The 12714-nt window shown below is 45.8% G+C and overlaps 1 protein-coding gene across 6 annotated transcripts in view; it reads left to right on the top strand.

Moving 5' to 3' along the window:
• Positions 1 to 12714, top strand: part of LOC119461181 (GRAM domain-containing protein 4) — a 108619-nt gene that overhangs the window by 70224 nt on the left and 25681 nt on the right. Inside the window, exon 1 of one of the 6 annotated variants that reach the window (XM_049671894.1) lies at positions 2397 to 2903. The exons of 3 other annotated variants lie outside the window; for them this stretch is intronic. In XM_049671894.1, coding sequence (XP_049527851.1) covers positions 2769 to 2903 — 135 coding nt within the window. In that variant the 5' untranslated portion in view covers positions 2397 to 2768. Of the gene's footprint in view, positions 1 to 2396; positions 2904 to 12714 lie in introns of those variants that run through there. 2 more of the 6 variants (XM_049671893.1, XM_049671897.1) reach the window with 2 other exon arrangements.

Genomic DNA, 12714 nt, shown 5'->3' with positions numbered 1-12714 from the left:
GCCTCGCCTTTATTTGGTAATATTATGTTGTTGTTTTTTTCTTCAAACAAGCACCGATAGAGTTTAAAGAGAGCAATGTACATGTCGTAGCTGATCAGGTATTATTACTTTTTTTTTGCATTTAGTAGTCCTAGCAAAAACAGTGCATCGCAACGCGCAAGCCTTCTTTAACTGCACTCTCCGCCGCGCTATAGTTCAGTGGATACGGCACTCAGCTGTTGGACCCTAGGTCGTGGACTCGGATACGCGTCACGTCCGAATTTAGCTAGCACAGGCGCAATGCAATTATAATAATAATAATAATAATAATAATAATAATAATAATAATAATAATAATAATAATAATAATAATAATAATAATAATAATAATAATAACCGCGTGCTCAGACTCAGGTGCACGTTTAACAACTCCCTCAGTGTATTCCTCCGGAGCTCTTCGCTGCCGTGTGTATCACATCCCTGGTCTTACTTCAGGAGGTTTAAACTCGATCAATGTAATGATCAACCTCGCTAAGTACAAATCCGCGGTAAAGAATTCTCAATCATTTCTTTCTGCAATAAAACAGCGTAGGCTTACGGCTCGAATGCAAGCAGAGACGCGTATATAAGCAGCCTCCGCTTACGTGGCATAAACTCGCACCCGACCGAACGCCTTTCGACAAGGGGCAGATTATTTATTTATTAGGGGCGAAGCTCCATATAGCGGCACCCGTTCCGTCCCCGTCGTCGTAGTAGTAGTGTGTAACCAGTCTGAGAAAAATGAGAAAAAAAACTCCGAAGTTGTGTCCGTAGCGCGGAATCGAACCAGGGACCCCTCGCTTCCGAACGCGCGGCGTTAGCCCACTAAGCCACGAAGCGGACATGGACACACGCACCACGATGGCAATAAATACCCAACATTAACGAAAGGCCGCGTTTCTAGCGCGTTTCTAACGCAATTGTGCTAGCGCGTTACGGCCCGTGTAAGAAGCTGGTGTAAGACGCTGTGGCCTCTCCGCCTTACCTTCAACGCGTTTCGAACGCGCTGCCCAAAGCGGTGGCAAGTCAAGTTCAAGTCGAGGAGCGTTTATGAATACGGGGGGTATACTCTCTCAGCAGTCATGTGATGGCGTCGGCAAACGCGGTGCACGTTCCGGCATGTGTAAATGGCTGCGTAAGACGCTGTGGCCTCTCCCCCTTACTAGAGAGTACTGCACGTTTCTAACGCGTTTGTGCTAGCGTCCCCTTAAGCGGGAGATCCGATGATTCCCTCCGGAGCTTCGCCCACTCATCATCATTCACCCCGTGGATATGCTGTGATTTATTATTTATTTATTTATTTGTTTATTTGACTGATTGATTTATTTGGTTTAGCATCGCGAAGCAACACTGTAGCCATAGAAGAGATGCCTTAGCAGAGGGCTCCGGATTATTTTGACCGGAGTTCATTCCCATCGAAATGTGGCAGCCGCGGTCGGGATTCGAACCCTCGACCTTGTGCTCAGCAGCAGAACGCCATAGCCACTGAGCCACCATGCGTCGGGTACAAGAGAGAGAGAACGGCGAGGATAGGAAAATTAAGGAGCACCAGATGAGTGTCCGGTTTGCTACCCTACACTGCGAAAAGTTAAATGGGGAATAGAAAGAGAAAAAAGAGGCAGAGATGGAGCACTGCGCGCACAGTAGGACTATATATAAACTGTCACTGAGGCCGGCGACACTTCAAAAAACTACAAGTATAGCGCACGATCATAGCTTAACGCAACGGACGTGGACACGCGGTCCAAGAATTTTCTTCTCAGAAAATGTTCCGGAGTCCACCCGCAGTTTAGTGCGATCTGTATATAAGTAGAGAGACACGTGCTGGACGTCGCATTCAGAGCAAATGCGCAACGCGCGTCCGATGTTTTCTTCAGATAAACACCGAGTCGCACGTTCGTCCGTCGGTCACCTCCATCCAACGGGGCCTTTATACAAACTTTCTGCGGAAAAATTCGATCGTGTTCGTCGCCAAAGTCGAAGTGTCCGCAGCTCCCAGCGAGCGATACCTGGCGGACGTCCAGCGCCTCTCTCAGCAATACCACTCGATTGCGAGCTGCGTACCTCCGTATACGTAAGGGGGTAGTTCGCGAGAGTGACGAACAGGTATTTCCGCTCCCCCACGCCCCTTTCCCACAGAGAGAATAGCCAGTTTAGCCAACATCGCAGAAGCCACGTTCGCATCTGTGTTTACACGTGCGCCCCGAGAAAAACCGTTGTTTTCGCGTCTCCCGATCAGCTCGAACAACAAACAGCCAGCTACTTTCGCCACCACCACGTACGTACATCTCTCATGCAGTCACATTCACACTCTTGAATATTCACGTCCGCGAGGCTGGGATAGCCTTCGTCGATAGCCATCGCGTATAAACACATACACTGTACCTGCCAGCTCTCGAGCGCCGTCCGACGACCTTGCAGCCCATTCCAGTCACGCCTTCTCCGTATAGACACCTTTCTTTTTTTCGCGGCTCGCTTGCGTCATGCGAGACGTCACATTGGTCGCACGCAGTTCATAAAACCGGCCGACATCACTCCAGGGCTCCTCAGTACTGAAAGAGCCGCGATTTCCTACGGAGTGGTGTCCGCCCGCCTCCGTGCACTGACGGATTGACGATATACTTACTCCCCGACTTTTGGAAAGTCACGTGTGTGTGTGTGAATTGTGCGCGTTTTATACTGTCTACGGAAGACGAGACCCCCACCCCTCCCTCCGCGAAAGGATTTTTGAGGGTTCCTTGTGTTTGCATATGCCTACGCCGCTGACGGCGTTGAGTGACACTTCAGCTGGTGTTGGACCGAGGACTGGCGATATGCCTACGGTGACGTCACAGCCCAAGATCGAGCCGCCCCCGCGCAAGCGGAAGACTAGTCAATATCTTAAGGTAGGTCAAGTTCGATGCCCATCTGATCGATTTGTGGAGTGGTTACGCATCAGCTGGATGATCGATCCAATCAATATGCTATATATATATATATATATATATATATTGTGCGTGCTTGTAGCATGCAATTGATGCTCGTACGTAACAAGGGTCAAACTCACAAGGCATTTTGCTTTTCAAAACCTATTGTGGTCTTTCCGGTTGTTTTCATTGATATTGCGCGTATTATTAACAGAACCAAAAAAAGAAAAAGAAAATCAAAGATAGCCTGTGGCAGATAACAGCATTATCTCCATTGAGAGGAATTACTCTGGAGAGGTGGATATCACTGCACGATCAATCGATTTACATAACTGACTGACTTATAAGCAAAATTTACTAATTTACATTTCAATAATATTCCGTTAAAGTATACATGTTGCAATATACCAACTGGAGCGAGACATATTCACTTATAAAGGGTTCTGAGGTGCGTCGCCTCAAAATTTTGTGCACCAAGTTCTGTTTGCCTGGATACCTTTCTCCTTTCTTATCTCTTTATATCCATTTTACCTTGTGCAGGGTAGCAAACCAGGCTTTTTTTTTCTTTTTTTTTGTGAACCTCCATGCCTGTCTTCTGTTCCTATATGTCTATTTATATGAAGCTGGCACCATTTTCGTCATGCATCTCCAAACCATGCGACAAAATGCATAGGTGTTCCAGTTAAACTTGTTCCATACTGCTAAAGAACGCGCTTTGTTAACGAAAAGTAAGTGGAACGGCAGTGAAGTTTGTATATACGTTCACTAGCATACACGATGGTCTCGCGCGCCCGTTCTTACGAACAGTTATTACGCACGAATTGCTTCGCGAATCAGAAGAAGGTGATCGTTTGTCAGTGTCAACGTATGTTTGCGCCATCGGGTCGAAACAAAACGCCAGCAAGTTATCTGTACAGTCATCAAATTCCAAGTTCACAAACGCGCGCGGAAACAGTTCTGATCCATGCATGCACGTCCCGACATTAGTGCTCAATGCGCATTGGGGCACCGCTTCGATTCGATTCGACGTTCGCGTTGCACTTCGACCCGAATACATACATTTTAACGTCTACCGCTCCAAATTTATTTCGTTTCACATCGTGATTTCCTGCTACGAGCAATGTGACTTTAGTCACACCTGCCCGACTATACCCCCCCCCCCCCCCCCCAAAAAAAAAAAAAAAAAAATCCCGTTCAGGGTGTAGGAAACTGGAAACTTGCATCCGGTTAACCTCCCTGCTTTTCTCTCCATCTCTCTCTTTGCCAGGTCATGCGTCACCAAGTTTATCTGAATCAATTCTGAAAAAAAAAATAATAAAAAATCCTTCGTCCAGAGGCAGGTTCGCTACATTCCGACAAGCGGTTAAGCTTAACTCGGTCTTTGCGGAAGCTCAAAGCGCGCCTCCAATTCGTGTAATAGATGACGCAAATGCTTGCGTCCTTTTGCAGAGATACCGGTTAGACGCGTTCATCCCCATGCCATCCATTTGGCACGACTACGGTTGTAGCCCGCCGTGCGCAGATCACGTGCCGGACGATTAAATATAGCGGTAGTCGTATTTCATGTGACGAGGCCAACAGGAAGCTGTCCGCTGTGAATTGCACCGAGTGGGTGATGTTATAGGGATGCCGATGGGGATGAATTTGGCGACACCCATAGCGATTGTGATACTATAATCAACGACGGCGTTGGCGATCAACCGAATTACCGGGCGCGTATACTCCCTCAGAGGAACTGACGCAGAGAAAATTATACCCAGCAAGAAAATATAGCCAGTGGTTGATTGGATTGAAGCTTCAGAAGCTCCTCTTTAGGAGCTCCGTCACTGACCGCGAATTGAAAGATATTCTGCATTCGTATAGCCATGCGCGTGAAGCCTTTCTTGATCCAGTGATTGTGAACCACGATATACGGACGCCGCGCAGATTCAGCTCGCACCTATAATGAATGAGGCGAACACCGCCATTGCAGCAACACACCTGCATTTTTTTTTTTTTCGCAGGGCAGTCCTCCGGTTGTTTGTTCAATAAGCTTCCGGCCCAATCCTTATGGTTCTTTTGTCTCTCGTATACTCGAGATTGTTCCAAAACCAGATGGTGCGGTGTCTCATTAGAAAAAAAATAATTATAAAACGAATGGGACAAGACGGGCAATGTCTGCTACAAGGTGGTAGTATAGAACGTTAATTTAAAAAAGAAAGAAAGAAGAGAAAAAGGAAAATATTAAGGAGATATATACAAAAATGCTAGAACGAAAAGCATATCTAGCATACCTGATTAAATCAAGCAGGCTAGGTGACTATGTCACCACGCCGTTTCAAAGGGGTGGCAGTAAATATATCATATCATATAATCATCATCTTCCTTAAACCAAAGGAAATCAACAGTTCGAAATGCCTTTTTAATGCCCCCTGACACATTAGCTAGCCCTAAATTACCGTACGGCAAAGAACAACGCGGTACCTAAAATTTCAACGGTATATAATACGTAATATATTGTAAAGGACACGAGTGCCTTCTGAGCAGAATTATCGTGTGCGCAGCCTTCATATTTGAGGGAAGATAGCGCTGATATTAAGTACTGCGACAGTTAATAGCAAATCGATTACATTGTTTCGAGCGCCTAATTAGCAAAAATATGCGGTAACATCAGACTGCCAGAGAACCACGTCGCGCAAAGGCGTTCGATTTGAAAGCATTTCTGAGTCAGCCAAATGTAAGTGCGTACCCGACTCACTTGGCATTAAGTGTACACGATTGGCTTGGATCTATTCTCTTCCTATCACAATTCGAAAAAAAAAAAAGCAAGAGAGAAAGAGAGAGAGACGAAGTGAAAGGTTTATCGTTAAGTTTTAGCTGACGTCATGGAGACTTATTCCAAATCGCAACACGTGCATCGAAAGCGACATGGTTGTCTGTTTCGCACGCCCTTGAAATCACTGCCAACAAACCACATATCTGCAGACGCAATTGACGTAAGGTCAGTTCTATGATCAAGTCTTTTATCTCTAACGCTGAACGTCATTTACCGTTCCCGATGCACGCGGCTTTGCTGGTTGTGACGCAACCGTGATAATCAATCCTATTACGTTGGAAGTGGCTTGTACAGACAGCTTCCTCTACCGCAATTCGCGCGCAGTTCTGCCTTGTATATACGTGTGAACTTTTATGGGAAAATCTGAGACGTTTTTCTCGCGACCTGCCTGCGGTACGAGTCACAAAGATCTCTCTGAAGGTCAACCGTTTACCATCGTCTTGGTGAGCACGCTTTCACACAGGAAAATGTCTTCGATTAGGGAATAAACGCAGCAAAATAGCAATCTGATCTGAAGACCTTCGGAGACCTGAAGATGTTGTGATATAGCTGTATTTCGTGTTGGGCTATAGCCTGGTGAAACACATATCTATTAGGTGAGGAGTGCAAATTGACAGATACGCAGAGAAGCTTGTCTCTCATTCTCCGTGTGTGTCAATTTGTGCCCACTAGTTATAGTGTCGCTTGTTGGGAAGAAAAGTATCAACTTTAATAGGGAACAAACAAACACAAGCACAAACATACACACGCGTGCGCACGCACGCAGACACGCAGACAAAGAGAGAGAAGAAAGGCTATGATCTATGTGAAATGAATTAGTATACGCACAAAAAAGCAGTGTCGTATACTTGAAGCCCCACTTTTCGCGAGCGAAATGCCATTTTCGAACGCGCACAATGCGACAATGCCGCACTGCTGCACATGTATAGTACGAAGTTCGTCTCCGCGTGATTTTCCCAGCTTGCGTCGGGGTGACGCAAACCGGGCCCAACCGCGAAGTTAATTTCCTCGAGAATCGCAGCACAATAGAATGACGTCCGACGGGTACAGCACATAGGCGGCGACGTGCACAGTACTTTTCTCTCTCTCTTCTCTCTCTCTCTCTCTCTCTCTCTCTAACTCTTACGGGAAAAACTACTGCCATAATCAGAACGGTGATGCCCTTAACACTATGCTAAAGGAACTTTCCTCCACGAGTTCTAAATAATGTGCTTTCGGAGATGCGGTGCCGTCGCTGACTCACTAACACCCCTTCCTTCTCGCAGATCGCATATTTCGCACTAACCGAAGCGACGGCCTGTTATGAATTCAGCTACGTTCCCGTTCGTATAAGTCACTAAGCTCCACCCCATCAAATCCGTGCACTACAGCGAGACCTATGGGTCGTGTCATGCAGCCAGCTAGAATCATGAGTGTATAAGGGGTGTGCGAATATTCGAAATTTCGAATACGTATCGAACAGTTCCCTGCTATTCGATTCGTACTCGACTCGAGAACTCAGTGTTCGAAGTTGTCGATTATTCATTTCTCATGTTCGAATATGTCATGAATAAAAAAAAACACTTATTGGAGTCTCGAGGAAAACAGAACGATGAATTATGAAAAACGTTATGAATGATTCTGCTGCACGATAGTTGTCGTTGTCGCGCAGGGGCACCAGTTCTCGAGCGAACGCACGGGGGGCAGCAATACTTCTACTTAATAATTCCCACTCATTCAATAAGAAGAGCTCGCTTTGAGGTTACATTTGATACGAATTTGTTCCGATTTATTCACCGTGCTTCGATCTCTTCAAAACTATGCACACTGTTTTAATATCACGCTTCTCTCCATCGGCGAACGCAACACTGTACGTGCACCTGTCAATAACCCGTTCCATTGTTTCATTACTGCCGTTATCATTGTTCGCCAGATAATTTAAAGCAGTTAATGATTTACAAGCTTCTCAGTTGTCCGAGCATCTAATTTTGTAGTGAATGACACGTATGTGCCGATGTCTGAACCTCAGAAGAGTAGAATTTTGGGCCAGTTGGTGATGCATATATTTTGAGTACGGCGAAGCGAAATAGACGGGCCCAAGTAAGGCGAGACAGACAGGACAAGCGCCCATGTAGGCAAGCATGACTTTTTTAAATGTTTGTTTCAGTCCTTTTATGGTTCTTGTCGCCAGTTTGAATGCGCGTATCCCCCCCCCCCCCCCCCCCCCCCGCGTCTGTCTGCGTGCATCTCCGGACGCGTATGGGCGCTTCCTTCGATCGCCCGAGTGTCTAGTCTATATCCAAGACGACGACGATGACGTCAGAAGCGCGAGAAAAAAAATAATAATAAAGGGACGAACACAGCTTTGCTGCCAGAGCTTTTGTGTAGAGTCGGTCGGCCGCAGCTGCAAAGATTTGCGTCGCCGCATACCGATGAGTCGCCATTTCTGGCTTCCTATACATGCGGTCATCTCCGCTACCCTCCCTTCCTCCCTCCCCCGCCACTCCCTCCTCGAGATTTTTCTATTAGCCGCGAGCGTCCCCTTTGTCACAGCTTCCTTCAGCTCAAGGTTGTCGCATGTAGTGACGCGGGGAACGCGACTGAAGGGATGTTTCCTGCGTAGCGGGTCGCCGAGAGAACAACTTCAGACACGCGTATACTAGTGATGCTGCAATACGCGGATGGCTTTTTGCAAATCGGGAAAATCTGTCACTGCCGTGACGTGTCCCGCATATCTCCGCGGACTGTTCGTTTCAGCGCACCACTCCGACGGATGGGTCACGTTTATTGAGTTCCCGATTACGTGGTCGACTTAGTTTGTTTAGTTTATACTGTGGTATTGGAAAATGTTGGACCTCGCAATGTAACTTACAATGTATATCCGCACTTTTGCCTAAAGTCAGAGATCTAAGTGACCTCCGCACGAAGAGATCTGTCCTCGGACGCGAATATAGGGACCAGAGTAAATGCATATGTACGCTCACGTTGAGCATGGTATTTCGGATTGAGAAGAAAAATCACCGAAGTCCGGCGTTACAGAAAAGTGGACCGATCCGGACGCGTCCCCACAGATATGTGCGGTGGTTTTTACGCTCGGTGCATCGGCTCAGTCGCATGCACAAAGCTGTCGTAGCTGCCTCGCTTCAAAGTCAGAGAAATTCAAGGCGACCTCACCTTTCAGTGCCCCCCCCCCCCCCCCCCTTTCCTTCCAAATATCCGCGAACATACTGATTCGGTACGAAACTCTCTCCCTCCACGCAATTCGCTTTCTCTCATTCATTTCGCGACATTCTACTGCGACTCCCGATAAATTAGGCATGCGCAAAAAGGGAGCGTACGGTTGATTTATATCTGCATACAGTCCTTGCGCAACGAAGCGAAAAAGAGGAAGATAAAAACCCATAGACGGTATGTAGATCACCATCGCAGCTTCTCAATCCTTTCGGCGTCTCACCTTATGCTATATTGCTCGGAGATTCGCAGCACTTCTTTCTTTCTTTCTTTCTTTCTTTCTTTCTTTCTTTCTTTCTTTCTTTCTTTCTTCTTTCTTCTTTCTTTCTTTCTTTCTTTCTTTCTTTCTTTCTTTCCATTTGCGAGTGCTGCGCGAGCGGGCGATATTTATCTGCGCCACCCGAAGGACACGTTTCCAGCGCGGAAGAAAATAACAACACAAACCAGGCGCTTGGAAGTCGCGTATCGACGTATCTTTTCCCAAGGTTGTATACCTACGCGCTTTTATTTCTTTCACCGCTCTGCATACGTGGAAAAATCAGCTCTTTAACGAAGTATATAAGAGAACCTGGGAGGGAAATCCCACTTAGAAGGCGTCGAACGAGACGCTCTGCTTATACCCGAGTACATGCAACGGTGACTGCGTCGCGCACCCACATACAAACGTTAAACACTGTGCTGGTTCCCCACCGTTAATCATTGTTCCTTTTCTCTGAGGTGACCGCTGGAGTCTGCGTTCATCCGCTGCGCCCATGAAGCCACGGCTGGTTTTGCCCATGTTCCTGGGAGAGCACTGCAACCGCCCCTTGTTTTCTCGGGCATTTTCCTGTCAATCGGTGTGTTTGAAGAGCCTGCGTTATTATTATTTTTTCTTCTAATATATCGTGGCTCGTACAAGTGTGGACGAACAAGCAACGTAGGCAGCAACCGTGTGATCTGCGCGCGTTGTGATGTGCGTCAACGTCGACTGGCCGTCGACGATCAACCATGGTGTCAACGTGTTGTGCTCGTAAAAGAAACGCGTCGTAGTGTTTCTTTTTTCTTATTATGTTTCGTGTGCTTGTTCGTGCTAACTGTTCGCGCGTTTGTTCGTGTTGTTGTGGTCGTGGTAATGATGGAGGTGATGACGGGTGGTAGTCATGGCGTGGTGGCCGAAGTCATTGATATCTTCCTTATAGCACGTCTCGCTCACTGATCGATCCATCCAAAGTAAATACCATATGAAGCCAAATCACAGGGAAACCAAGCAAAGTACGGGAGAAGCAAACTAATTCTTTTTTAAATATTAAAGTATTGTGAACGTCAGTTTTGTGAATGTGGTTGTTAAGCTTAACCTTATTTCGAGTTTATGAAAAATTCAACTGACATTTGTAATTATTGCTGTATCTCAAGTTGAAGAATATAGTTTAATTCACCTGTGCTTCAGTTGGTTTCATCGTCTGCTGGATTCATATAAATTGTTGCTAAAAATCGAGCCAGCCCTTCGTCTCTCCTGGTTCATCTCGCTCATCTATCGAAATGTCAATCGCTGTATTTGTGACCATAATGCAGACACCACCATTTGGGCTCTGCACTTTTCGCTTCACGTTACGTAATATTCAATCAACTACCAAGCCGTTCTGCGGCCCTTTCTATAACTCGTGATGCGCGTACCGCTTGCGACGGCAAATAATTAAGCGAATCGGTGTTTTTCCCGTGTTTCGTAGTATAGCCGAGACAATTGCAAGGCAATTTTTTTTCTTTTCTTTTTGTTTAGAGGAGGAAGAGCGTTGGTTGCCTCAGGCAAATGTTGCCGGTAATTGACCAGCCCGATGAGCGCCGCTTATTCAGTGCGGTAAAGTCTGAAACCCGTCACAACACACAGCGCCAGGGGGAAGTGTGGCGATACGACAGTATCGCTGGTTTGGCAGTACACGGTTATTCGGAGATTAAATGTACTGCGTCGTAGTCCTAGTAAAGCCCGTGTAGCCGAATTCTTAACCATTGGCCTCAGCATCCCGGATGTTGAACTAAAGCTTGAAAAAAAAAATGAACCCTTTATGTTATGTTATATAAATCGGTTGTTGTTGAAAGATTGAGATAGACCCCAGTAGCTCGACTACTACATTTTTGTTTCAATGTTCTACAGCATGTTTCCCTCAAAACTCTGCGAAAAGTCAAACCTTCCAAAGCGTTGATTCGATGTCACTTATAGTATCTATAAGCTTCAACAATTAAGACAGATGATCATTGGATGATGATGACTTGAAGTGATGAACAGTTGGTCTAACAAGGGAAGTCGCTGGAGCGATCGTTCAGACAAAGGGATGCGTCTTCGTCAGGGCTGCAACTCCTGTTGTCCTGACGAAGACAAGTGACCTCGCCGAAACGTTGGCGCTAGCGAGATCGCTTGTTGACTCCTGTTGGTCAATATCATATGCCCGTATGGCCTCAAGGAATATAACGACAGCGATACTCGTACTCTTAGTCATTTACAGTGATGACAATTAAAAAAAAAAGCACAGTCAGTAGTGCACCGGCCCTATTCTGAAGCAATTTTCTTAGAAACATTAGAACTGTGTTACATCTCACTGTGTGGGTTGCTGCGTCTTCTGAAAGGAAGGAATCAGAACTTGGTTGTCTGTTACACCTACTGTCGTGTGTTTGTATGGCTCCTCTTATCCTCAGTTCTTCCTGCTTTCATACGCAGTTATTCATTGGTTATTCCTTACTTTTTTAAATGAAACTGACCTGGCTTTCCGTGTTTAGCTGTTTTTTTTTTTTTCCTCTGCTAGTGGGTAGCAGGGCCTCAGTGCTTTCTATTTCTCCTTTTTAAGTATTCTTTTGTAGTTGTGTTTCAAGAATTCTTTTTTTTTATGTTGAGCCCATTTGAGTAGCAGCTGCCATCCTTCTCTATACTTTTTTTTTTATTTTCCCTCTTTTATTTTTTTCCCCTGGGAATTGCGTTATACGTGTTCTCAGGCGAAATAGTAGTTATAATATTTATTATTATTCCTTTCAGCTAAAACAGGGCGGCCACGTGGTTGCTGTTAACTGTCATTTTAATTATCATCTTTACCCTAAGTCGACCGGCTGCATACTTACCAAGATGCTCGGATAGACCGCAACTCCACCCAAACACGGACCGACGCAGCTTTTCCTCAATTTCAATACAGCTGCAGACTGCCAAAAGAAAAAGAGAAAAATAAAAAGGAAGTTGTCAGAAAAGCTAGTCCCACCATAGGTGGAACCTTAACTCGAGATTTTTTCTCTTCCTGATCGGTATATAGGATTAGAGTAGACACCCGAAATGAAGTTTGCGATATTTTAGAAGACCCTGCCACTCCACTCAGTTAAGCTACCCGCCTGGTATACGATTGACGATTCTCTGGCTTTCCTCCTCTTATGGACTTGACAAGTGTGTACACGCTCGAGCTTATACGCTTTAGCCAAATGCCCGGTAAGATTGAGCTTCTTCTAATGTGGGTCACTTGAGACATCTCAGAGACAAGCGCCACATTCACGGCATACCGACAAGAAATATACACCAATACAGTCATTGGGGGGGTCCACGCCGTCAATGAACCGAATGGAAAACGCATCGGAAGGAAAAGAAAAAGAAAAAAAAACCTCGGAAACAAGAAAAAGCAAGGTCGACATTAACAAAACGTTCATGAGTTTAGATTCAATGTCACACCTGCGTAGCAGCACAGAGCAGCGGAAGGAGTGAAAATCAAACAAACAAAAAAGAATTACAAAAAAAAAAGAGGCCTCGCTTTTCAACGT

This window comes from Dermacentor silvarum, chromosome 8 (assembly GCF_013339745.2).
Source record: "Dermacentor silvarum isolate Dsil-2018 chromosome 8, BIME_Dsil_1.4, whole genome shotgun sequence".
In the NCBI taxonomy this organism is placed as follows: domain Eukaryota; kingdom Metazoa; phylum Arthropoda; class Arachnida; order Ixodida; family Ixodidae; genus Dermacentor; species Dermacentor silvarum.
The sequence above is the reverse complement of the archived record's forward strand: the minus strand, read 5'-3'. Positions and strand labels throughout refer to the sequence as shown.